This window comes from Meles meles, chromosome 11, assembly GCF_922984935.1.
Source record: "Meles meles chromosome 11, mMelMel3.1 paternal haplotype, whole genome shotgun sequence".
Taxonomy (NCBI): domain Eukaryota; kingdom Metazoa; phylum Chordata; class Mammalia; order Carnivora; family Mustelidae; genus Meles; species Meles meles.
The window spans coordinates 87,571,618-87,596,027 of NC_060076.1; the positions used below are offsets into that span (position 1 = coordinate 87,571,618).

The following is a 24,410-nucleotide window of genomic DNA, read 5'->3' on the forward strand; positions in this document are numbered from 1 at the left end:
GTCAAGCTAAGGCATTAAGTTGTTTGTAACGTTGGGTTATCAGTATGTTTCCAAAATTCCCCCCTGCATAATTTCTTCTGAAATTATACAATTCCATACTCCTAAAGCTTTCATAAAATACAGTCAAATAATTTGGGTCTCTCATCCCTTTGCCTGTCACTTGGGATCAAATTTCAGTTTTGCCCTGAAGAACATCTTGCTCACATTTTGCCTTTCTTTTGCTCTCATCCTCTCTGTGTCTGGATTGATCTTCCTTTCTCAGAGTAACCCCATTCTCCTGGGGTGTGTTCACTGTCCCTAACAGGGACTAGAGGACCTGAGTCTTTCTTCCTCAGATTTCTCTTGTCACTCTAGAATCCAGAGAACGTGAAGGGTATCTGAATTTTTTTTTTAGATTTTTTTTTTTTTTAATTTATATATTTGACAGACAGAGATCACAAGTAGGCAGAGAGGCAGGCAGAGAGAGAGGAGGAAGCAGCTCCCTGCTGAGCAGAGAGCCCCATGCAGGGTTCGATCCCAGGATCCTGGGATCATGAACTAAGCTGAAGGCAGAGGCTTTAACCCACTGAGCAAGCCAGGCGCCCCCTGAATTTCTAAAACATTTCGACATAAGCTTTTATTCTACAGTGTAAGGTTAAATGTGTTGTTTTCCCTAAAGTGATGTTTCTTAGAACATGTGTGATTTTATGTTCATATAAAATTCTAAGAACAAAATACCAAGATCTCAATATCATTTACAAAAATATTCAAAAACCCTGTATCCGTTTCTATAAAGCATTATAGTTTTAATATTAAAGGAAACTACCCTGAAATGTATTTTAATGTAATTATATAGCTCATGCCGTGTCATCTCTTCTCATTTACCAGTGTCTATTCTATTTAGTTTAAGATGAACTAAATTTCCATTTCTGACTGAACCTTATTATTATTAAAAAATGCATATTTTCTCCCAGTGTGGATATGCATGAGGAGAATATTTTGTATAAAAATTAATTGCCTTTTTTTCTTGGCACATTACAAGGAGGACTATTTTGGAAGTGAAAAATATTAATGATTATTCTGATTCACTAATTGGAAGAGTTTCTTCAATACTGTGACATAAAATTTCCTTCCATTACACTCAGAATGTGACATAAATGTTTTTTATTTTCCAGATGGCTATAATTTCTTACTTTCTGTCTATATTTATGAGTCACAGAATAAACAAGCCTAGAATCTGAGGTCACTGGGAGAGTGAAGGTTATTTTTTACAGCCTCTTAGACAAAGGAGAAGTTTATTCCCGCCCTTTAGCAGACTGCTAAGGAGACTTATCCTACCTCCACAGGAGCCCAGACAAGAGAGCTCACAACTCACGAAGGCAGTCCATTCCAATTCTGGACAAGCATAATCATAAGTTTCACCTTATGTTGAGCTAACATGAACCTTCCTGCTAGATGCACTAGTTGGTTCTGCTTCTGGAAGATAAAAGATAAGATTTATTTCTCTCTCGTGAAAGATCCTTTCAGATATATGAAGAAAGATTACATGCCTTCTCTTTTCCCAGGTAAACAAAGTAAACAAACCTACATTTTTTCATATTTATTTTGGCTGAACCTCTGGATGTGCATCACTTTGATCATGAGCCCCTTAAAAAGTGATTCTCAGAAAAGAGCACAACATTTGACTCTGACCAACGCCAAGTACAGTAGGGCTACCACTGTGTCCCATGCGTTTGACTCTTTGCCTTTGTTAGCACAACCTAAGCTTGGGAGAAAGGAAGTAAGATAGGATAAGAGACAGGAAAGAAGAGAGGGAAGAAGGGAGGAAAAAAGAGAAAACAGATGAACTGACACAAGATCAGGGAGAAATAAAAAATTCAAAATATATGTATGCCCTGAGGCTAATACTAGGATCAGAATTACCATCTCGTGACCAAGCTTTGTACCTCTGGCAAGGTTGAAAGCTCATTATTGAGCCTCCTGTACTAAGCCTGGAGCCTTTGAAGCAACAAATGAAGGGGCCTATGAAAATACAAATCCTCTGGGTTGGGTGGTTGGGGATCTGCCTTTGGCTCAGGTCATGATCCCAGGGATCCAGGGATCAAGTACGTTTCTGTAGGGAGCCTGCTTCTCCCTCTTTCTCTGCCCCTCACCCTGCTGGTTCATTCTCTCTCTCTCTCTCTCATGTGCTCTTTCCCTCAAATAAATAAATGAAATCTTTAAAAATTTAAAAAAAAAATACAAATCTTCTCCAAAGCAAGTATCCCCAATTTACACTCTCAGGACTCCCCCAGATTAAGTTCAACAAGGCTGAGCTCATAAGATGCTACTGGCAAACACAGAAGGAAATAAGCTAGGATAAGGAAAAACAACAAAGGATAGATTTAAGTCCCCTACGACCCTACCCCAACTTAAATGCTTGAATTATTAGATGCAGCATGTTAGATAATCTGAATCAAAATTCCAAAAAAACAAATCCTGGAGTCATAAAACAAGCTGATGAAGGGTTAAATCACTATCAAAAATGGCCAGAGCAACTTTTTTTTTTTTAAAGATTTTATTTATTTATTTGACAGAGAGAGATCACAAGTAGGCAGAGAGGCAGGCAGAGAGAGTGAGAGGGAAGCAGGCTCCCTTCAGAGCAGAGAGCCGGACGTGGGACTCGATCCCAGGACCCTGAGATCATGACCTGAGCCGAAGGCAGCGGCTTAAACCACTGAGCCACCCAGGCGCCCCCAGAGCAACTTTTAACATGACCATGGGTGCATTAGCAGTTTCCTTTTCTCATCAGGGAAATCTGAAAGCCACAAAAATATGGACAACAAAAATTTAAATTTGGGTAAAAATAAAAGACTCCAAAATAGTTGTAAAGGCTACTGAGACTTTAGGATTCACATGGCAGTAAGCGAAGAGAGGCCTACAAGCAATGTGGTAGAATCCTAAAATCCATGCTCTCCATCAAGATTTCTTGCCCTAATATGAGGGCGTATGAATATAATGAATGCAATATTCCACTTGTGATTATGTTACATTACAGGACAAATGAGATTTTGCAAATGCAATTATGAGTTCTAGTCACTTGACTTTGAATTAATCAAAATGGAGATTATCTGGATGGACCTAAACTATCACATGAGCCCTCTGAAAGCAGAGAGTTTTCTGTCTGGTGGCAGAAGAAAAAGATCTAAAACAGAAGGATTCCATTACATTCTACACCTGAAACTAATATAACACTGTATGCTAACTGAGAATTAAAATAAAATAAAAACTTTAAAAGCCGGGAGGGAGGACGGGGAACCCAGAAGGATTGTTAGTTTTAAAGACAGAGGGGCCCACACAAAGGAAGGGAGAGTGGCCTCTAGGAGCTATAAACTGTCCTGTGCAGCTGACAACTAGCAGGGAAATGGAGACATCAGTCTTACAACTGCAGGGAAATGAATTCTGCCAACAACCAGAATGATCCTGAAAGTGATTTCTTCCCTAGAGATTTTAGAGAAGAGTCCAGTCCAGATGATACCTTGATCTTAGCCTTGTGAGATAGAAATTAGAAAACCCAGTAAAGCCTGCCCACTTCTGACCTATAGAACTGTGAGCTAACAAATGCTGTTTTAAGCCATTAAATTTAGGGTAATTTGTTACGCAGTAGCAGAAAACTAAAATAAGTGGTATTTCAGAAAGTGTTGTTTTTATTTTATTTTTGTTTTATTTTTAATTTTTAAGTTTTTATTTAAATTCCAGTTACTTAACAGAGTATATTATTTTCGGATGTAGAATTAAGTGATTCAATATACAACAACCGGTGTTCATCACAACAGCCCTCCTTAATCCCCACCATCTTTTTAACCCATCCCCCCACCCACTTCCCCTCTGGTAGCCATCAGTTTTTCTCTATAGTTAAGATACTATTTCTTGGTTTTCCTTTCTCTTTTTCTCCCTATGTTTAAATTCCACATTTGAGTGAAATCATATGGTATTTGTCTTTCTGTGAATGACTTATTTCACTTAGCATAATACTCTCCAGCTCTGTCCACATAATTGCAAATGGCAAGGTTTCAGTCTTTTTGATGGCTGAGTAATATTCCAGTGTGTGTGTGTGTGTGTGTGTGTGTGTGTGTGTGTGTGTGTATCACTTCTTCTTTATCCATGCATCAGTCAATGGACATTGGGGCTCTTTCCATAATTTGGCTATTGTGGACATTGCTGATATACACATCAAGGTGCAAATTAGTATTTTTGTATCTTCTGGGTAAATACCTAGCGATACGATTGCTGGATCATAGGGTAGTTCTATTTTTAACTTTCTGAGGAACCTTAATACTGTGTTCCAGAGTGCCTGCACCAGCTTGCATTCCCACCAGCAGTGTAGGAGGGTTCCCCTTTTTCTGCATCCTTGTTAACACCTGTTGTTTCCTGTGGTGTTAATTTTAGCCATTCTGATTGGTATGAGGTGGTATCTCATTGTAATTTTGATTTCTATTTCCCACATGCTGAGTGATGCTGGGCATCTTTTCATGTATCTGTTCGCCATCTCTGTATGTCTTTTTTGGAAAAATGTCTACTCATGTTTTCCGCCTGTTTCTAGACTGGATTATTACACCTTTGGGTGTTGTTTTATAAGTTCTTTATATATTTTGGAAACGAACCCTTTATCAGATATGTTATTTGTAAATAGCTCTCCCATTCTGTAGGTTGCCTTTTAGTTTTGTTGATTGTTTCTTTCACAGTGCAGAAGTTTTTGTTTTTTGTTTTTTGTTTTTTTGTCTTGATGAAGTCCCAACAGTTTATTTTTGCTTTTATTTCCCTTGCCTTAGGAAACATCTACAAAAATGCTGCTATGGCCAATGTCAGAGAAATTACTGTCCATGCTCTCTTCTAGGATTTTTATGATTTTAGGTTTCACATTAGGTCTTTAATCCATGTTGAGTTTATTTTTGTGTATGGTGTAAGAAAGTGTTCCAGTTTCATTCCTCTGCATGTGGCTGTCCAATTTTCCCTATAATATTTGGTAAAGAGATTGTTTTTTCCCTACTGTAGATTCTTTCCTCCTTTCCTCCTTTGTGAAGATTAATTGAGGGTTCATTTCTGGGTTTTCTATTCTGATCTGTTGATCAATGTGTCTATTTTGTGCCAGAACCATAATGTCTTGATCACTACAGTTTTGTGTGGAATTGTGATGCTTCAGGCTTTGCTTTTCTTTTTCAAGATTTCTTTGGCTATTAGGGGTCTTTTGTGGTTCCAGACAAATTTTAGGATTGCAAGTTCTAGTTCTGTGAGAAATGCTGTTGGTATTTTGATAGGGATTGCATTAAATGTGTAGATTGCTTTGGTTAACATAGGCATTTTAACAATATTTGTTCTTCCAATCCATGAGCATGGAATATTTTTCCATTTTTTTTTTGTGTCATCTTCAATTTCTTTCATCAGTGTTTTATCATTTTCAGAGTACAGATCTTTTATGTCTTTGGTTAGGTTTATTCCCAGGTATCTTAGAGTTTTGATACCACTGTAAATGGGAATGATCCCTTGATTTCTCTTTCTGCTGCTTCATTTTTAGTGTTATAGAAATGGAACAGAGTTGATTTCATATTCTGCAACTTTACTGAATTCATCTATCTGTTCTAGCAATTTTTTTTTTTTGGTGGAGTCTCTCAGGTTTTCTTTATAGAGTATTCTGTCATCTGCAAATAGTGGAAGTTTGATTTCTTCCTTACTAATTTGGAGGCCTTTTATTTCTTTGTGTTGTCTGATTGCTGTGGCTAGGACTTTAAGTATTGTGTTAATAACAGCGGTGAGAGTGGACATTATTTTTGACTTTAGAGGAAAAGCTCTGTTTTTGCTCAATGAGGATGGTATTAGCTGTGAGTTTTTCATATATGGCCTTTATTATTTTGAGGTATGTTCCCTCTAACTCTACTTTGTTGAGAGTTTTTACCACGAATGGAGTTGTATTTTGTCAAATGCTTTTTCTGCATTTATCGAAAGAATTATATGGTTCTTATCCTCTATTTTATTCATGTGGTATATCATGTTGATTGATTGGTGAATACTGATTTACACTTGCACCCCAGAAATAAGTCCCACTTCATCATGGTGAACGATTCTTTTAATGTTTCTTGCTATATTTTACTGAGAACAATGTCCAAAATGTTCATCAAGGGATATTGGCCTGCAGTTTTCTTTTTTAATGGAGTCTCTATCTAGTTTTGCTATCAGTGTAATGCTGGACTCATGAAATGAATTTGGAGGTTTTCCTTCCATTTCTATTTTTTAGAATAGTTTGAGAAGAATAGCTATTACCTCTTCTTTATATGTTTGGTAAAATTCACCTGTGAAGCCATCTGACCCTAAACTTTTGTTTGTTGGGAGTTTTTTTGATTACTGATTCAAATTCTTTCCAGGTTATCAGGCTGTTCAAGTTTTCTATTTCTTCCCATTTAAGATTTGGTAGTTTATATATTTCTAGGAATTTATCCAGGTTGTCCAATTTGTTGGCATGTAGTTTTTTTACAATATTTTCTTATAATTGTTTGTATTTCTGTGGTGGTGGTGGTAGTGATTTCTCCTCTCTCATTTGTGATTTTATTTATTTGGGTTCTTTTTCTTCTCTTTTTGATAAGTCTGGCTAAGGGTTTATCAATTTTATTAAGTTTTTCAAAGAACCAGTTCCTGGTTTCATTGATCCGGTCTATTATTCTCTTTTAGTTTCTATATCATTTGTTTCTGCTCTTATCTTTATTATTTCCCTTCTTCTGCTGTCTTTCTGCTTTGTTTGTTGTTCTTTTTCTAGATCCTGTAGCTGTTTAAGGCTAGGTTGTTTAAGATTTTTCTTGCTTCTTGGTATTGTTGTATCCTTCCCTCTTAGGACAGCTTTTTCTGCATTCCAAAGGTTCTGGACCATTGTGTTTTCATTTTCACTTACTTCCATGTATTTTTTAATTTCTTCTTTGATTTCTTGGTTGATCCACTCATTATTGAGTAACATGTTGTTTAACCTCCAGGAATTTGTGGTCTTTCCAAATTTTTCTTGTGGTTGACTTCAAGTTTCATAGAGTTGTGGTCAGAAAATATGCATGGTATGATCTCAAATCTTTTTGTACTTGTTGAGGCCTAAACTGTGACCTAGTATGTGATCTATTCTGGAGAAAGTCCCATCTGACTTGAAAAGAATGTGTATTCTGCTGCTTTAGGATGGAATGTTCTGAAACTATCTGGTCCAGCGTGTCATTCAAAGCCATTGTTTCCTTGTTGATTTTCTGCTTAGATGATCTGTCCATTGATGTAAGTTGGGTGTTAAAATCCCCTACTATTATTGTATTATTATCAATGAGTTCCTTTATGTTTGTTATTGTTTTATATATTTTAATGCTCCCATGTTGGCTGCATAAATATTTATAATTGTTAGATCTTCTTATTGGATAGTCCCCTTTATTATGATATAGTGCCCTTCTTCATCTCTTATTACAGTTCTTGGTTTAAAATCTAGTTTGTCTGATGTAAGTATTGCTACTTTGGCTCTCTTTTGATGTCCCTTTGCATGATAAATGTTTCTCCATTCCCTCACTTTCAATCTGCAGGTGTCTTTGGGTCTAAAATGGGTCTAGGGGCGCCTGGGTGGCTCAGTGGGTTAAAGCCTCTGCCTTCGGCTCAGGTCATGATCCCAGGGTCCTGGGATTGAGCCCCACATCGGGCTCTCTGCTCTGCAGGGAGCCTGCTTCCGCCTTTCTCTTTGCCTGCCTCTCTGCCTAGTTGTGATTTCTCTCTGTCAAATAAATATTTTTTTAAAATGGGTCTATTATAGCCAGAATATAGACAGGTTTTTTAGTTTTTTATCCATTTGGACACCCTATGTCTTTTGATTAGAGTGTTTAGTGCATTTATATTCAGAGTAATTCTTGACAGATATGTATTTAGTACCATTTTATTACTTGTTTTATTGTTTTTTTCTGGAGATTTTCTCTTCCTTTCTTGTCTTTGTCACTTCCAATCTTTCCTTTCCACTCAAAGAGTCCCCTTTAATATTTCTTGCAGGGCTGATTTAGTGACAATGAACTCCTTTAGTTTTTGTCTATGAAACCCTTTATCTCTCCTTCTACCAGAAAGTACTATCTAAAAAAAATCCTAAAGGTGCTGAGCCACATCTTGAGTTTCAAAAAGTATCTCTAATGAGCAACAGATGGGTTGGGAAGAATGTGAGGTGAATGGTATCAGATGTCCCCCCCTTATGAATGCCCTAAGAGGAGAGCCGAAAGGAGGGGGAGGGGGATAGTTTATAATGTTCAGTGAGACTAGTTCTTATAATTTTGCTAACAGAGGACATTTTGGTTGCTCTTTTCAATGTAAAGTTATGTCCTTTGTTTCATTTACTTCTTTTTAATTGGAATTATACTTATTTGGCACTAATATTGCAATATATACTCTTTGGTTATTTGTGTTTTCCTGGTGCTTCTTGGCTTATGTTTTTATTCTTAGCCACCTAGCATTATTTAGAGATAGAATATAGTTAGTCTTTGTTTTTTATTCTTTTTTAAAAAAGATTTATTTATTTTAGAAAGAGAGAGAGCACGTGCATAAGCAAGAGGGGCAAAGGAGAGAGAATCTCAAACAGACTCTGCACTGAGTGCAGACCCAGACACAGAGCTTGATCTCAGGACCCTGAGATCACAACCCAAGCTGAAATCGAGAGTCAGATGCTTGACTGACTGAGCCACCCAGGTGTCCCAATCTTTGTTTTTCAAAAAGGAAGTTAAGGCATTTTTTTTTTGATTGTCATAACTTAGTTTTTATCTAGTTACACTGTTTTGTTTTTTTTTTTCTTGTCAATGGTATCTTGCTTTCCTTTCATTTCTATCTACTCTATGGACTATGCTTTATTTGCTATAATTTCTATTGACTTCAAAAGTATTCATTCAATTTTTTTCCAGTGGGTGTCCCAAAAGTATATATTGTATTTTTAATTTTAGTGGTTCTTATAAAGCTTGTCTAACATATTCTTAAATTTGTTTTTCAAGATCTGGAATGGAATGTCATCTTTTGACATCATGTGAGATGACAGTGCTGAGAACAAGGTATGCTATCAACAAATGCTTATTTAATTAGATGGAATTGAAATTAGTTTGTTCTTCAATCTCATTTGAAATTACTTGAAACATGAGATTCGCAAAACAGCTCAGGCAGCTGGGGGTGAGGGGGAGTTTAAACAATATGGCCTCTGGTAATGCAAGTAAAAAACGTTTCTAAAAGAATAGTAACACAGCACTGCGAGAATTTCCTTATTATTACTTACTACTCACTGTTGAGAACCATTGAAGTGCTACATTTTGAAATGAACATATTAAAATCAGTTCAGTCACTAATAATCAGTCTCTATTCCTGTTCAAACGAAACCCAAGGGAGAATGGTTGGTTCATTTACTTTTCAGTGTCTTTTGCTTCCTTCTTATCTAAACTCCCATGGCAGGGCTATAGCAGTACCTGCACAATTCCCAGAAGGAGTCCTGAATGCCTGCAAGTGACATCCTGTCCAAGGGCAATTTAATTATCAGGATATATCATCATCAAGTCCTTCATCAAGTTGCCTGACTTACCATTATGGCATCATGATGGCTTAATTGGGATGGTGCAGTCTTAAATTACTTAATCCAAGACAGAATAATGAAAAGCTGTTTCAAAGGCTCACACAGTGGTTGCATTAAGGTGTGTGGATAAAACACCATGGCCATGAAGTTATTTTGTGAGAAAAGCCAGTCATCATTTCAATCTGCCTTCCATTTCCTGCCCATATTATTTTTCAAATTGCAGGGTAAGCTTTATAGCTAATCTTAGGATTTGTTAGCATGACTCCCAGAGGCTTCTGGGAAAGTGACCCCTCTCCTGGCTCTCCAGTACTAAGTTTAAGAATATACTTGGATCAGGATGCCGCAGGCCGCCTGCACCAAGAATGATGAATGGGGACTATTCCTGCTTCGGTTTACTGTATTGTGTTGTAATGCCTCCTATATTATATTCAGTGTTGTACTGAGAGGCTGAATATACAAATAACAAAGTCCAGAACATATATAAAAACAGAACTCTGACCTACGGCTTGCAACAACCTGCCCAGGAAATCAACCAATCCAGGAAGCCAGGCTGCTATAAGTTAGACCTGCAGGAAGTCTGACTGCTATCTCTAGTGATGGGTCCAGGAAGCCAGATAATAACTATAGTAACAATTGGCCCCAAATGACCAGGCTTTGATTAATGACAGACAGTTTTCCTAATATTTGTCCCCAGCCTGCCTACAACTTCCTCATGTCCACAGTTATAAATCAGGGCATACCTGAAGCCTTATCTTTTTTCCAACCTTCTGCCTGCCCTTGAGTATCTGCCAAAATCCAAGTGACAGTAGCTGGCCCCCCTGCTGTAGAAGCTCTGAATAAATAGCCTTTGCTTGTTCTCATTTGGTTGGTCTTTGTTTATTTCCACTATAAAGTTTAAGAAGGTGCTTCTGGTGTCAAAGAAGTGGTCCCGAGCACATCCCCAGGCTACTCTACTGAGAGAACGTATCCAGTCTTATGTGTTTAGTGCTAGATGTAAAGAGAAAGACTATTAACTCTCCAGAAAGACTGATATGATTCTCACTTGGGTTTTACCATCTGTAACTACCCTGCCCAGTGATGACAATTTCAGAAGCTGGAATCTCCATCGGACCTGATGTTGCTGACCTCTGTGATATGTATCATGACTGTGCTGACTTCCTTTTATATTCTTGAGATAATTAAACCCTGCTTGATCTACCCATGGGGCATGTGTCTGGTCTTTGCCTCAGTCTGAGCTTACAACTGACTTGGTTAAAACAATGATCATGCACACCCCACATTTTATACTGGGTAGGTAAGAGTTATATATTTTGGAAGTGAATATAAAGATTCCTGTATTCTGGCCCAGGCTAGATTTATAAATGAATGTCTGCTTATGGTATTATTTCTTAACCTAAGGCCCGGTACCATTTAGGGGAGAAAGGGTAATACATGCGGAGAGAGTAGCATAATAAAGGCAAGAAGGCATGAACATAGAGAGCAATGCTATGCATCTCCCGGGCCTCCAAAATAAGCCATATGGTTTACATCGAACTTCAAATGCAGATAGTTTCTACAAGCAGAGGGATTAATGGAAGGAAAAACTGAAGCAAACACCTTTGCCCTCAGGGAAGCCTTTTCGATACCATTTATTTCTGAGTTCTTGTGAACTAAGGGGACAAGCAAATCCGTGTAGACTCCTCTGAGCTCCCAAGGTATCCCCATCTGAATGCTGTTCTCCTTCATTCCCACTGCACAGGGACCACAATCACATTTAACTCTAAGTAGAAACTTGACACAGTCCAGATGTCCATTTTCAATCATTTGAGACCTAAGTATGTCAACAAATATTTTCAGAGGGAACATTAGGTAAAACAACCATTTGCTAAATATGTATGTCTAATTCCCTCTCTGCATTGCCAATTCCCTCTTTGGTATTAATCACGGTTGCTAATATTCATGTCACCATAGACAACAGAGCTCCCAATCTGTCAATCTATGATACATCCTTTAAGTAGCAACAATTCCTTTTTTAACCTTAAGATTTTTCTATCAATATCCACATGAACTGTAGAAAATGAGAGAAAAAAAGAAGGAAGACAGGAGAGGGATGAAAGGAAGGAAAGACAGGAGGAGGAAAGAAGGGAGGTCACAATTAATACCAACACCACTATTAATATTTCAGTATAAAGATTTCCAATCTTGTTGATGTTGTTATGCAATCACAACATACCTACCATTTCATAACTTTCTTTACTCAATAATACGTTAACACTTTTCTACATCATGAAACACTCCACAATATAAAAGTTAATGACAGGAGAATATTTTAATGTTTGGGTAATCCACACGATGTCTCCTACTGTTAATAATTCATTGTTTCCTATTTTACATTATTATAAGGAATGCTACCACTAACATCATTAACTAAATCTTTTCCTGCGTGCACAATGATTTCCACATAAAAAAAAATGTAGAAATTGAATTTATGGATCAAAAAGCTAAACACATCTTTATGACTTTTGATTTTGGATCAAAGAGCCCTCGAGAGGGGCACCTAGGTGGTTCAGTGGGTTAAGCCTCTGCCTTTGGCTCAGGTCATGATCTCAGGGTCCTGGGATCGAGCCCTGCATCAGGTTCACTGCTCAGCAGGGAGCCTGCTTCCCCCTCCCTCTCTGCCTGCCTCTCTGCCTACTTGTGGTCTCTCTTTCTCTCTCAGTCAAATAAATAAATAAAATCTTAAAAAAAAAAAAAAGAGCCCTCTAGAAAGGTTGCAAGAATTTATACTCCCTCTAGCAGTGCAGGAATGTGCTCATTTTTCTATATGTTCTTTGTATGAATATTATACTTAAAGACGTCATTTCCCCCCTCTTTGTCCCTTCTTGACTTTCTTCCTCTTGCCAACTGTTAATACAATAATGCTCCAGAGTTTTGTTAAAAGACAACTATGTTTGTCTTACCCACATTTTACCACAGTGCATCCCAATCTGAAGAATGTGACTGTCAGCCTTTCCAGGATAGATCAGACACCCTGGAGGAAAAAGCTGTGTTTAAAAAAAAAAAAAAAAAAAGGCCAGAAAAAAAGCCTGGAGGCTGGGGTGGGAGATAGGGTAACAATGAGAAAAATGAAAATTGATCCTTGTGTGTTCATCTGGGAACGACTCTAAGTAGAGTGGTAGGTGATTAAATGAGAAAAGTAAATCAGTGTTTTGTACCATCTTTTGGATACAATGTTCAGCCTAGGCTTTATCCCTGAACTCCAGACTTACATATTTAATGACCTGTTTTGAAGATTTACACTTGTTTTGTTATTTCTTTCATAGATGCTACCACCAACACTCCATTAGAAAAACCTATTCATCCTCCAAAACATATGCAAGCAACAAGCAAGCAAGCATGCATAAGCAGGGGGAGCCAGCCTCAGGCAGAGAGAGAGAGAGGGAAGCAGGCTTCCCACTGAGCAGGAAGCCCATCGCAGGGCTCAATCCCAGGACCCTGAGATCAGGAACTGAGACAAAGGCAGACACTTAACCAACTGAGCCACCCAGGCATCCCAAGACTATAGATTCTTAACTTTTGTTTCTGTTCCTACAGTCCATTCTGTACACAACAACCAGGGTACAATAATCACATGATATCATTTTCCAAATTAAAATAATTTAATGGCTTTCTATGACTCTTGGAATAAAATCACAACTCCTTATGTGGCTTACAAGCCTTTACTCATGAGTGGATCCTGTCTACCTCTCCAACACCGTTGGTACTATTTTCTCCAATCCCCAACACATTGCACGGACCACACTGGCATTGTTTCTACTTCCACAGCATGTTGAGTTCTTTTTCAAACTAGAACTGTTGTTTTTGCTGATCTACCCCTTGATCACTCTTCCCATTTTTTGGCATGGGCATCATTTTTCATCCATCATGTCCCAGTTCAGAAAGAGCCACCCCAACTACCTTCCTAATGTTGGCTTCGATCATCAACCCATTTACTGCCCATCACACAATCCTCTTTTTCACCCTTTGTTAGAAAACCAAAACAGCTTTGTCTCCTTGGTCATTGCCTTCTCTAGAAGGGAATCTCTGTGAGCCCGATAACTTATTTTGCACTGACCCACTGTACCTCTAGCACCTAGCAGAATGCCTAGCACATTGCTGACCCTCAAAACACTGTTTCATGAATAAATAAATGGAAGATATATTCATAATCAACTAAAATAATATTTTCTTTGTGGTAACAGATTTTCTCATATGCACATTTATGGTAAACCAAGGAGTTACTTGATTTTTAAATACTTTTTAATTTGATGAAAACGAGTATGGCATTGTTTAGTCTAAAATCTATTTAATTGTTGTGTCACTGGAAATTCAGTTTCTACCATTTTTTTCATTATTATAAGCAATATTACCATATATAAACTTGAAACTGATATATAATCATTTAACTTCTTACTAAAGTGGCTTTTTTAGTTCAAAATCTTTTTATATGTTTCATGAAATTTTCCTGTGAAAATACTAAATGAATTAATGGATTCTCCATCAGCAGTGAACTGAAGTTCTTATGTTCATATGGTATATATATCAGATTTCATTCTGTCAAAAGGAAAAGAAAGCCTAATGGAAAGTAGTTAATATGGGAAAATATCTCATTTAACAAAGGACCAATGGTAGAGCAGTTTTCAGGATTACTTGATGAAATGTCTTAATAATGTCATTCTTCGAATTTGCCCTCAGGCTGACTCCCTTCAGGATTACAAAACATCTGAAGCAGTTCTAGGATAAACATAGCAAGACCATAACCAGAGGCAGAAATGAATCATATCCCCTGGTGTCCCCCTCCTAGTATGAGCAAATCTCTCTCAGAAGCCCAATAGGAGGCTGCCTTCAGGTCTCATTGGCTGGGAAATGGGTGACATGCCCTTTCCTAAACAAATCACTGATAAGGAGAATGGAACTACCAGGAAGAGTAATAGTGACAGCTCAGTCTTAAACCAGTCTGGATTTTACCCTCGAGTAAGCATGAGCATTCTGCCAGTAAGGAAGAAGTTGAAGTGGGGTGGCTCTTCGTAGGCAATCAATAGTATCTGAGAATACTGAATGTTAAAATTAAAAAACTTTGACAATTTGATGAAACGCTATTAATTAACAATGCATTTATTTGACTACTAAACTGCATTAACATTTTCTCTTATGTTCTGCTATCTTTTTAACTCCTTTGGGAAGTCTCAACCCTTCTCGGTGGCAGGGGGAAAAAAGGAAAAGAAGAAGAAAGGAAAAGGAAAGGCTGATAGGCTGACATCATTACATCTCAAATTAGGTTACAAAACCCACCTCTTTAGGAGAATTCACTCTATGATACCAACTCCGTAAATTTCATCCAAGCACAGTGACTACTCAGTAGGACGGGGGACAATATGAACGCACAAAACACTCAATATTTGCACTAACCACAGCAACCTTAGCAGGAGAATCCATAGGGCTGCAGCTCCCAAGAAGATTCTTATATTTTACTCACAACCCAAGACCACCCTGTTGTAATTTCATATTATAATCTGTGCTCCAGATCTCCCAAACTTGTCTCCAGACCTTCCGTTAAGGTAGAATGAGTTGGATTACACCTAGCTTCAGTTCCAGTTACTCTTTGACTTGTTTTCTTATAGGTTTTCTATACCATTAATTTAAGGAATATCTGATGCCATTGAGCACGGTACTTACACAGTTTATTCTGGTTGGGCCATCAAATTCATTAATTTGAACTCCAATAATAAGCGTGCTTCAATCTCTCCCCATCTTTTACTCACTTTCCAACATTTCACTTTTAGTTACTAATTAAATACATTTTAATTACTCTAACGAAGCAATACTTTTCCTTCATTTAAAAAATATTTCCCTTTGAACAATAACACCTAATATGTTCATTGGACAATTATTGGGTTGTTCAACATCTGTTTATTGATATATGAGCTATTTATATACTAAAAATGTTGATTATGTGTTATATAAATTCCCAAGTCTTTTTCTTTGTTTTTCAAACTTAATGTAGTAATTATAGATTTATAATCTACTCAGTCTTATTTCTTTATGTTTTCTGTTTTGGGTGACATGATTAGAAAGACTTCCCAATCTGAGATCAGGTATGTCCACTCATTTTTTCCAAGGATCTAAGCCTTTTGATTTTATAGTAACTGTCAGACTTTATTTATGTATATAATTATATATTTAGCTAATGAAAATCTTTAAATACCAACAAGACAATTATTGGGGCAGTGCGTTAAAGTCGACAAGATAAATGAGGTCTTTCATACAGGACATTGTCCTATTGCTGGCGTTCTTCTCTCTCACATTTGCTCCCGGTGGATGATACCATCCTCACTCACAGGTACCAAATCAGGCTGACATGTAAAGAAATTCTCCCAGCCCATGAGAAGTAGGAGAAAATCAGAATCAGGAAGAAAAAACTGAGGCCTAGGGCAAAAGTACTTACCAGGAAAGGTGAACGTTGTGTTGGTTCTGTCATTCAGAAACAAGGGGTCAGTTCAAAGTGATTCTAGGTATAATCTGTCATGGCAAGAAATATGGATACTATTCAGAACCGAAATAAAGAACTGTGGGGGAGACTGAAGAGGAAAATATTCATGGCTTTTTCTCAAAATGTGTATTGGTACTGAAATCAGGAACCAAGGCTCTCATAACAGCTGAAGAGTATACACTTACTTAACAGTCACAATTACAATTCATAGACTGAAAGGAAGGGAAAGGTGTTCAAGAATCATTCCCCTAAGTATGTCTTAAATATCCACTTTTTATATAAAGAGATTGGTACATTGCTGCTATTTAAAGAAAAACTATCCTCTATTTGAAGTCAAAACCTGAAAATCAAAAATCAATTAGGCTTAATTTTCCAGAGACAAACCAATGAAGTTCTTAAAATATTCTTACACACTACTCTGAGGATTTTCTTAGAAATTAATTTAAAAGTGAGAGAATTCAGGACACAGGTGTTTAGGGCTGTTTTATTGGTTTTTATTGAATTATTGACTTAAACTGGTTTAATCTTCCATGTGTTCTGTAAGGGGAGGCACACAGGAAACTGTCACTGACTACTGAAGGTTAACAGATATTTCAAATCAGCTGGAAAGGCTTGATCAAGCAAAGGTAGCTAGAAAGGGGCAGAATTAGAACTGGAAATCAGATTTTCAGATTTTTTTAAAATATTTTATTTATTTATTTGACAGAGAGAGAGGTCACAAGTAGGCAGAGAGGCAGGCAGAGAGAGAGGGAGAAACAGGCTCCCCACTGAGCAGAGAGCCCGATGCAGGGCTCGATTCCAGGACCCTGAGATCATGACCCGAGCCGAAGGCAGAGGCTTAAACCACTGAGCCACCCACGCACCCCAGATTTTCAGATTTTTACTTTGACATTGTTTCTACTCTGCTGCTCTTTTTACTATAAAGTAATTTCCTAGGATTTTATACTAAAGCTAAATGATAACAGATTTAAAACAATTTCAGTAGATTGCTAATATTTGAGCACAAAGAAGATAAGGTTGAGGAAATGAGGATAATCACAAGAGAAACAAGTTGTCATCATACTGTTTCATTTAATCAGCATGGCTTGAGCCAAAAAGAGAAGAGGAGGGCCCCTGTAAAAAGCTGATGTGTGACACCCAAAATTCTAGAAATAGCTATCCCAGATTAAAAAGTAGACTTCTAACCACTTTGTTAGAGGAAGCTCAACAGAAGAACATGGGCTCTGTCAAGAAGCTGACCTGGTTCAGGTTTGGCTCTGCCACTAACACATTGTGTGGCTTTGGGTTAAGTCACTTAGCTTAAGCCACTTAGCTAAGCCATACTTTTCTCATTCAGATAATGGAGAAAAATAAAGCAGCCATTTCATGGGGTTGCCAAGATTAAATGTAGTAATATATGTAAAGCATTTAGCACAGTTCTAGGCACAAGGTAAACACAGCAACGATCCCTTGCTGTGGTTTTGTCATAATAAGGAGCACAGATAGTTCCAAGAGGCTGCTTCATGGTGACCCGGGAAAGACCCAGTTCTAGAACCTGGAATCTTTCTTTTATCTACTTCCTTGATCTTGGATCAGAGAGTAAAACCTTGAGGTTCTATCCATGGTGATCACAGAATTCGGAGGCAGAGTGAGGTCTGACTCAAATATGCTGTGTAATCTTGAAGCAGAAATTTCATTTCTTTGAATTTCATTCCTTACATGTGAGTTGAAGATACCAATAAGATTTCAGCAAGCTGTTTTGAGAGCTAAATAAAACTGATGGGTAAAAGACGGTATTTTTGCATAAAAGCCTGTGTAGACTCAAAAACCCCAAACGATATGAGTTACGACTATTCATCACACCACCTGCAGATGTAGAAGTGGTATTACTATCAGTAGAGTCTCCTCTTCCTATTTTCCTAACAGCTATCGCCTCTTCCCAGGGCAATTGAAGGCTTCCCTATGTTGACCAAATCATGTTTGTTCATTGGACATAATTACTTGGGATTCTGAAATGTCATGGTGGTTCTGGCTTTACGCACTAACCAGACCATTAACAGCTACTAAGAAGCTAAGCACCAGTTACAATCCATGAACACCTCAAAGTTATAAGATCCACTTCTCAATCCTCTTTGCAATCCTGGCACAGTCTAAAGTTGGGAATTAAGTCCAGAAATGGTAGGTTGCGTCAGGCTATGGGAAGCCTTCAGTCATGAACAAGAATCTGGATTTGTCTTTAGTGTGTGATAAAGTGTAACTGAAAGCTGTTAAGCATAGAATTGCCAGCCATTTTTGTGTACTTTGGAAGCTGTGTACAGGTTAGCAGGAGGCTTGGCCTGCAGGTATGACTGTGTAATCAGCATCATCAAGAAAAGGGGAAATATGCTAAGAATTCTGCCTAATACAGAAGGCAAGTATTGAAAATGACCTTTCAAATGTTTCCATCAATATCCTTAACATTTCAATGTAATTATGTTCAATTATATAATACCTGAACATTACTGAAATATTAGACAATACAGAGAAAAGGCAAAAAAAAAAAAAAATTATCTACCCTACACTACCCAGAAATATTTTGGAGTACATGAATCTTTTCAGACTTTTAATGTGTGTTGTATGTATGGAGAGAGAGAAGAAGGAGGAGGAGAAACCTAACATGAAAATATGTAAAAACATGGGGAGCCTGTGTGGCTCAGTGGGTTAAACCTCTGCCTTTGGCTCAGGTCATGATCTCAGGGTCCTGGGATCGAGACCCCATTAGGCTCCCTGCTCAGCGGGCAGCCTGCTCCCCTGCCCCTGCCTGCCTATCTGCCTACTTGTGATCTCTGTCAAATAAATAAATAAATAAATAATCTTTTTAAAAAAAAGATGTAAAAACACTGTATCGGGAAGAAAAGCCAGAAATGAAGGTGATATATAGGAGGAATCATTCTTATGGGAGGAGGGCATCAACAGTCTAAAATTGATACTTACGGGGAATAAGCCTGACAATGGAAGTGGAGTATATAGTAGCCTTTGTTTTTGTTTGCTTTGTGTGCTTTTATATATCTTTTTTCTGGCTTTATTGAGACATAATTCACATATAATGTTGGGTAAGTTTGAGGTATACAATATAATTATTTGTATATATCATAAAATGATTACCATGATAAAGTTAGTTAACATATTCATTACCTTATATAGTTACAATTTGTGTGTGTGTGTGTGTGTAATGACTTTTAAAATCTACTCTCAAATTTAACTATAGTCACCATGCATGCTTCGTGTCACCTCTCCAGAACTTACGTATCTTAGAACTGAAAGTCTGTACCCTTTGACCTCCTTCAACCATTTCCCCCACTCCTAGCAACCACCAATCTATTCTGTTTCTAGGATGTTCCATGTATATATGCCATATTTTATTCATTCATCTGTCAGTGGACATTTAGGTTGTTTCCATGTTTTGACTATTGTAAATAATGCTGTAATAAACACAGGGGTACAGATGTCTCTTTGAGAAAGTGGTTTCACTTCCTTTGGATATATACTCAGAAATGGAATTGCTGGGTCATGTAGTAATTTTATTTTTAATTTTTTGAGGAACCTCCATACTGTTTTCATAGTGGCTGTACAAATTTACATTCCTACCAACAGTGTACAAGAGTTCTCTTTTCTCTACAACCTCTTCACATTTATCTTGTCTTTTTAATAACAGCCATTCTAATAGATGAGAGGTGATATCTCATTGTGGTTTTGATTTGCATTTCCCTATTAGTGAAGCTCAGTACCTTTTCATGCACCCAATAAATATCTTCTTTTGGAAAAATATCTATTCAGGTCCTTTGCCCATTTTTAAAATTGTTTTGTTTTGCTATTATATTGTATGAATTCCTTATATATTTTAGATATTAATCCCTTATCCAATTTGTGGTTTACAAATATTTTCTCTCATTCTGTAAGTTGTCTTTTCGTTTTGTTCATTGTTTCCTTTTTAGTCCCACTAGTTTATTTTTGATTTTGTTACTTGCGCTTTGGGTGTCATATTGAGAAAAAGCATTGCCAAGACCAAGGTCAATGAGCTTTTTTCCTATATTTTCTTCCAGAAGTTAAAAAAAATAAAGCCCACAGGAAAAAAAAATTATTAGTAATTCCATAGACTACAAAAGAGTTCATTACAGGTTGTTTTCAGTTCTCCCACAGTATATTTAAGATGTTTTTCACTGTGTAAAAGCTAAGTTAAGTACAACCTTTTCAGAGATATTCTTTTTTTTTTTTTTAAGATTTTATTTATTTATTTGACAGACAGAGATCACAAGCAGGCAGAGAGGCAGACAGAGAGAGAGGAGGAAGCAGGCTCCCCGCCAAGCAGAGAGCCCGATGCGGGGCTTGAACCCAGGATCCTGGGATCATGACCTGAGCTGAAGGCAGAGGCTTCAACCCACTGAGCCACCTCAGAGATATTCTATTATATAAAGCAAGATATCCTAAAATGTGTACAGCTTTTTTTTTTTTTTTAAATGCAACGCTAGGGGCACCTGGGTGGCTCAGTGGGTTAAGTCTTTGCCTTCGGCTCAGGTCATGATCTCAGGGTCCAGTGATCGAGCCCCGCATCGGGCTCTCTGCTCAGCAGGGAAACTGCTTCCTCCCTCTCTCTCTCTGCCTGCCTCTCTGCATACTTGTGATCTCTGTCTGTCAAATAAATAAATAAATAAAATCTATTAAAAAATAAATAAATGCAACACTAGAAAGGTAATCTACCTTTTCCTGGCCATAGGGAGAACCATCCTTAGGCATACTATTTCTTAACCTCTCAGAATGGAGGGATATTCACAGATAATAAGAGCTTTATCAGTGTTGCAATATGAAGCCAAAAATGTAAGTCAAAATATTTATCAATTATGTGTTTGTGTTCTTTATTAATACATATTGTTCCTATTAAGACTTCCCCTTTGCTAGGACTCTTCTAGACTGAAAAATGAGCTGCTTTTTCCTGCATGATTCTCCATATGGCATAAAGAACTATGTTCAAGGGGTAAAATTAAGCCATCTGTGGTGGTGTTCATATTCTTCTTTTAAACTGGTTCTTTCAATGGTAAATCATTAGAATATACAAACATATTTCACTTTCACTGGATTTTTCATCACAACCAAAACTGTGCGTAACCTGCATTGGATGCGTAGTCCTTCTTATTTTTTACTTGTTGATGGATTTTGATGACCACATAGTCACTTCTCCTTCAAAAGCAACATGCAATAACAGTAATTAGTAATATCATCAATTCTACATCTATCTCCTTCAACAGGAAAGCTGAAAATGCCATTGCAGACTTTTACATGTTTTTTCTTCCAAATGGTTTCTGTTAAGTCCTGGAAATGAACAACGAAGGATGGAATTATTAATTCCCCATTCATCACCAAGGTGATGAAGTTGTCACTGCTGAGAAATACTCAAGGGAACATAATGCATACAAGGCCACGACATTAAATAAAGCCACTCAGAGAACTAACATAAAGTAGATAGTCAATAAAAATACATGCTGAATGAATGAATGAATGAATGAATGGAGAAACACAAGAAGTTGAACTGAGGTTCCTGAATCTAGCTTTTGATTTCCTTTATTCATGAGAAAAAGTGGTTTGTTTTGTTTTTTTTTTTTGACATTTCAAAATGTTGGACTGTTATAGTAGATCTGCAAGACAATTACAAAAGGTATAACATTCACATAATAGGAATATCAGAAAGGGAAGAAAGAGTGAAAGGAACAATAGAAGATAGGTTTGAAGTAATGATGGCCAAAATTTTTTCAAAATTTATGACAGATAGCTAGCCACAGATCCAGGAGGCTCAGAGAACACTAAGCAAGATAAATACCAAAACAAACAAAGAAACAAAAAACTGTATCTTGGTATATCATATTCAAACTGTAGAAAATCAAAGACAATGACTACGTACTGAAAGAAGCCAGAGGACAAGGGCACCTGGGTGGCTCAGAGGTTAAGTGTCTGCCTTTGGCTCAGGTCATGATCCCAGCATCCTGGGATCGAGCACCCCTTCAGGCTCCCTGCTTGGCAGGAAGCTGGCTTCTCCCTCTCCCACTCCCCCTGCTTGTGTTCTCTCTCTCTCTTTGTCTCACTGTCAAATAAATAAATAAGAATCTTAAAAAACAAAACAAAACAAAAAAAGAAGCAGCCAGAGGACAAGACCCACCCTACCTGTAGAGGAGCAAGGATAAGAATTACATCAGACTACTCTTCAGAAACCATGCAAGAAAGGTGAGAGTAGAGCGAAATATTTAATGTTGGGGGGGGGGGGGACACCACCACCAATCTATAATGCTGTGTTCGGTCAAAGTATCCTTCAAAAGTGAAGGAGAAGTAAAGATTTTCTTAGATAAACATATATTGAGAGAATTTTTCAAGTTAAAAGAAGTTCTTCAGAAAGAAGAAAAATGACACAGGTCAGAAATTCAGATCCACATAAAGTAGCAGACTTGGAAAAGTCATAAATGAGAGTAAAATCTTTTATCTTTCTTATTCTTATTTGATCTAACAGATTAACAGTTTGTTCAATAAAATAATAGCAACAGTATATTAGATGATTATCATGTTTAGGTAAGTGAAATGAATAACAGCAACGGTAAATGGGACAGGAGGAAAGAATTAGGAATACACTGTTATGAGGTATTTGAAGCAGTATGAAAACAATTTGTCACAAGCAGACCTGCCATACAAGAAATATTAAAGGGAGTCCTTTTAGGTTGAAATGAAAAGACACTAGACAGTAACTCAAATCCACATGAAGAAATAAAGAGCACCAGTAAAGACAACTAAATGTAAAAACAGTATAGGAAAATGTAAAATCAGTATAAATATATTTTAAATTTGGAACTATTTTTAAAATATCTCCTATCTGATTTTAAAAACAACTGCATAAAAGAATGATTATAATCAGTGTTGATGGGCATACAATATAGAGATAAAATATGTATGATAGTAACAGCACAAAGAAGGAAGGAGAAGTGAAAATATATAAGAACAAAGTTTTTGCACCCTACTATAATTGTTTTTACTTTGAATTATATTGTTATAAGGCAAGATTTTAATTGTAATCCCTAAGAAACCAAACAAAAATAAAACTCAAAACACAAATACAATTAAAAAAAGATAGCTAATTAAAAGGTAAATCATATCTATTTAATACAAAAGAAGGCAATAATGAAGGAACAGGGGAAAAAAAGGATGTAAGACATATAGAAAAAAATAGAAAAATGCAGATACAAATCATTCTATATCAGTAATTACATTAATGTAAACTGACTAATATCACCAACTAAAAGATAGAGACTGGAAGAATGGATTTTATTTTAAAAAAACACAACCTAATTCTATACTGTCTATATACAAGACACACACTCTAGATTCAAAGACATAAATAACTTGAAAGGAAAGGATGGGAAATGATACATGACACAAATGGTGTGGAAAAGAGAACTGGAGTGGCTATACTAATGTCAAGAAAAAACAGACTTTAAGACAAAATTTGTTACTAGAGACAAAGATATTTTACAATGATAAAAAGACTGACCCATCAAAAAGATATAACAATTATAAACATATATGCACCTATCAACAAAGCCCCAAAATACATGGGGCAAAAACTGACAGAATTAAAAGAAAATGACAATAACAGTTGAAGAATTCAACGTCCCATTTTATTTTTTTTAAAGATTTATTTTATAGAGAGCGTGCGTGTGCATGGGGGAGGGGCAGAGGGAAAGGGAGACAGAATCTCAAGCATTCTCTAAGCTAAGCACAGAGTCTGGCACAGGGCTCAATCTCAGGACCCTGAGATCACCGGCTGAGCTGAAACCAAAAGTTGGACGCTTAACCAACTGCACCACACTGGCATCCCCAACATCCCACTTTAAATAATTAAAAGAACAACCAGAGGGATGCCTAGCTGACTCAGTCGGTGGAGCATGTGATTCATGATCTTGGTGTTGTAAGTTTGAGCCCCAGGTTGAGTGTAGAGACTATTTTAAAAAATAAAATCTTTTAAAAATTTTAAAAGAATAATTAGAAAGAGGATCAACAAATAAACAGAACACTTGAATTAACACTACAAATCAACTGGATCCAACAGATACCTATAGAACACTCTACCTAACAGCTGCACAACACTTATTTTTCTCAAGAGTACAAGGAACATTCTCCAGAATAGATCATTATATTACACCATAAAAGAGGTCTCAATAAAGTTAATAATATGAAAATCATATAAGGCATGTTCTCTGTAACAAGACATCAGTAACAGAATGTTACTGAATGTAATGAGATAAAACATAAGTAGCAGAAACTGGAAAAATCCACAAATATGAAGAAGGTAAACAA

General features: G+C 37.0%; 1 protein-coding gene across 2 annotated transcripts in view; it reads right to left on the reverse strand.

Annotated features, from left to right (window-relative positions):
* Positions 1-24,410, reverse strand: part of CFAP95 (cilia and flagella associated protein 95) — a 122,372-nt gene that overhangs the window by 87,696 nt on the left and 10,266 nt on the right. For both annotated transcript variants that reach the window (XM_046023260.1, XM_046023259.1), the window contains exon 3: positions 16,017-16,090. In XM_046023260.1, coding sequence (XP_045879216.1) covers positions 16,017-16,049 — 33 coding nt within the window. In that variant the 5' untranslated portion in view covers positions 16,050-16,090. The remainder of the gene's footprint in view (positions 1-16,016; positions 16,091-24,410) is intronic.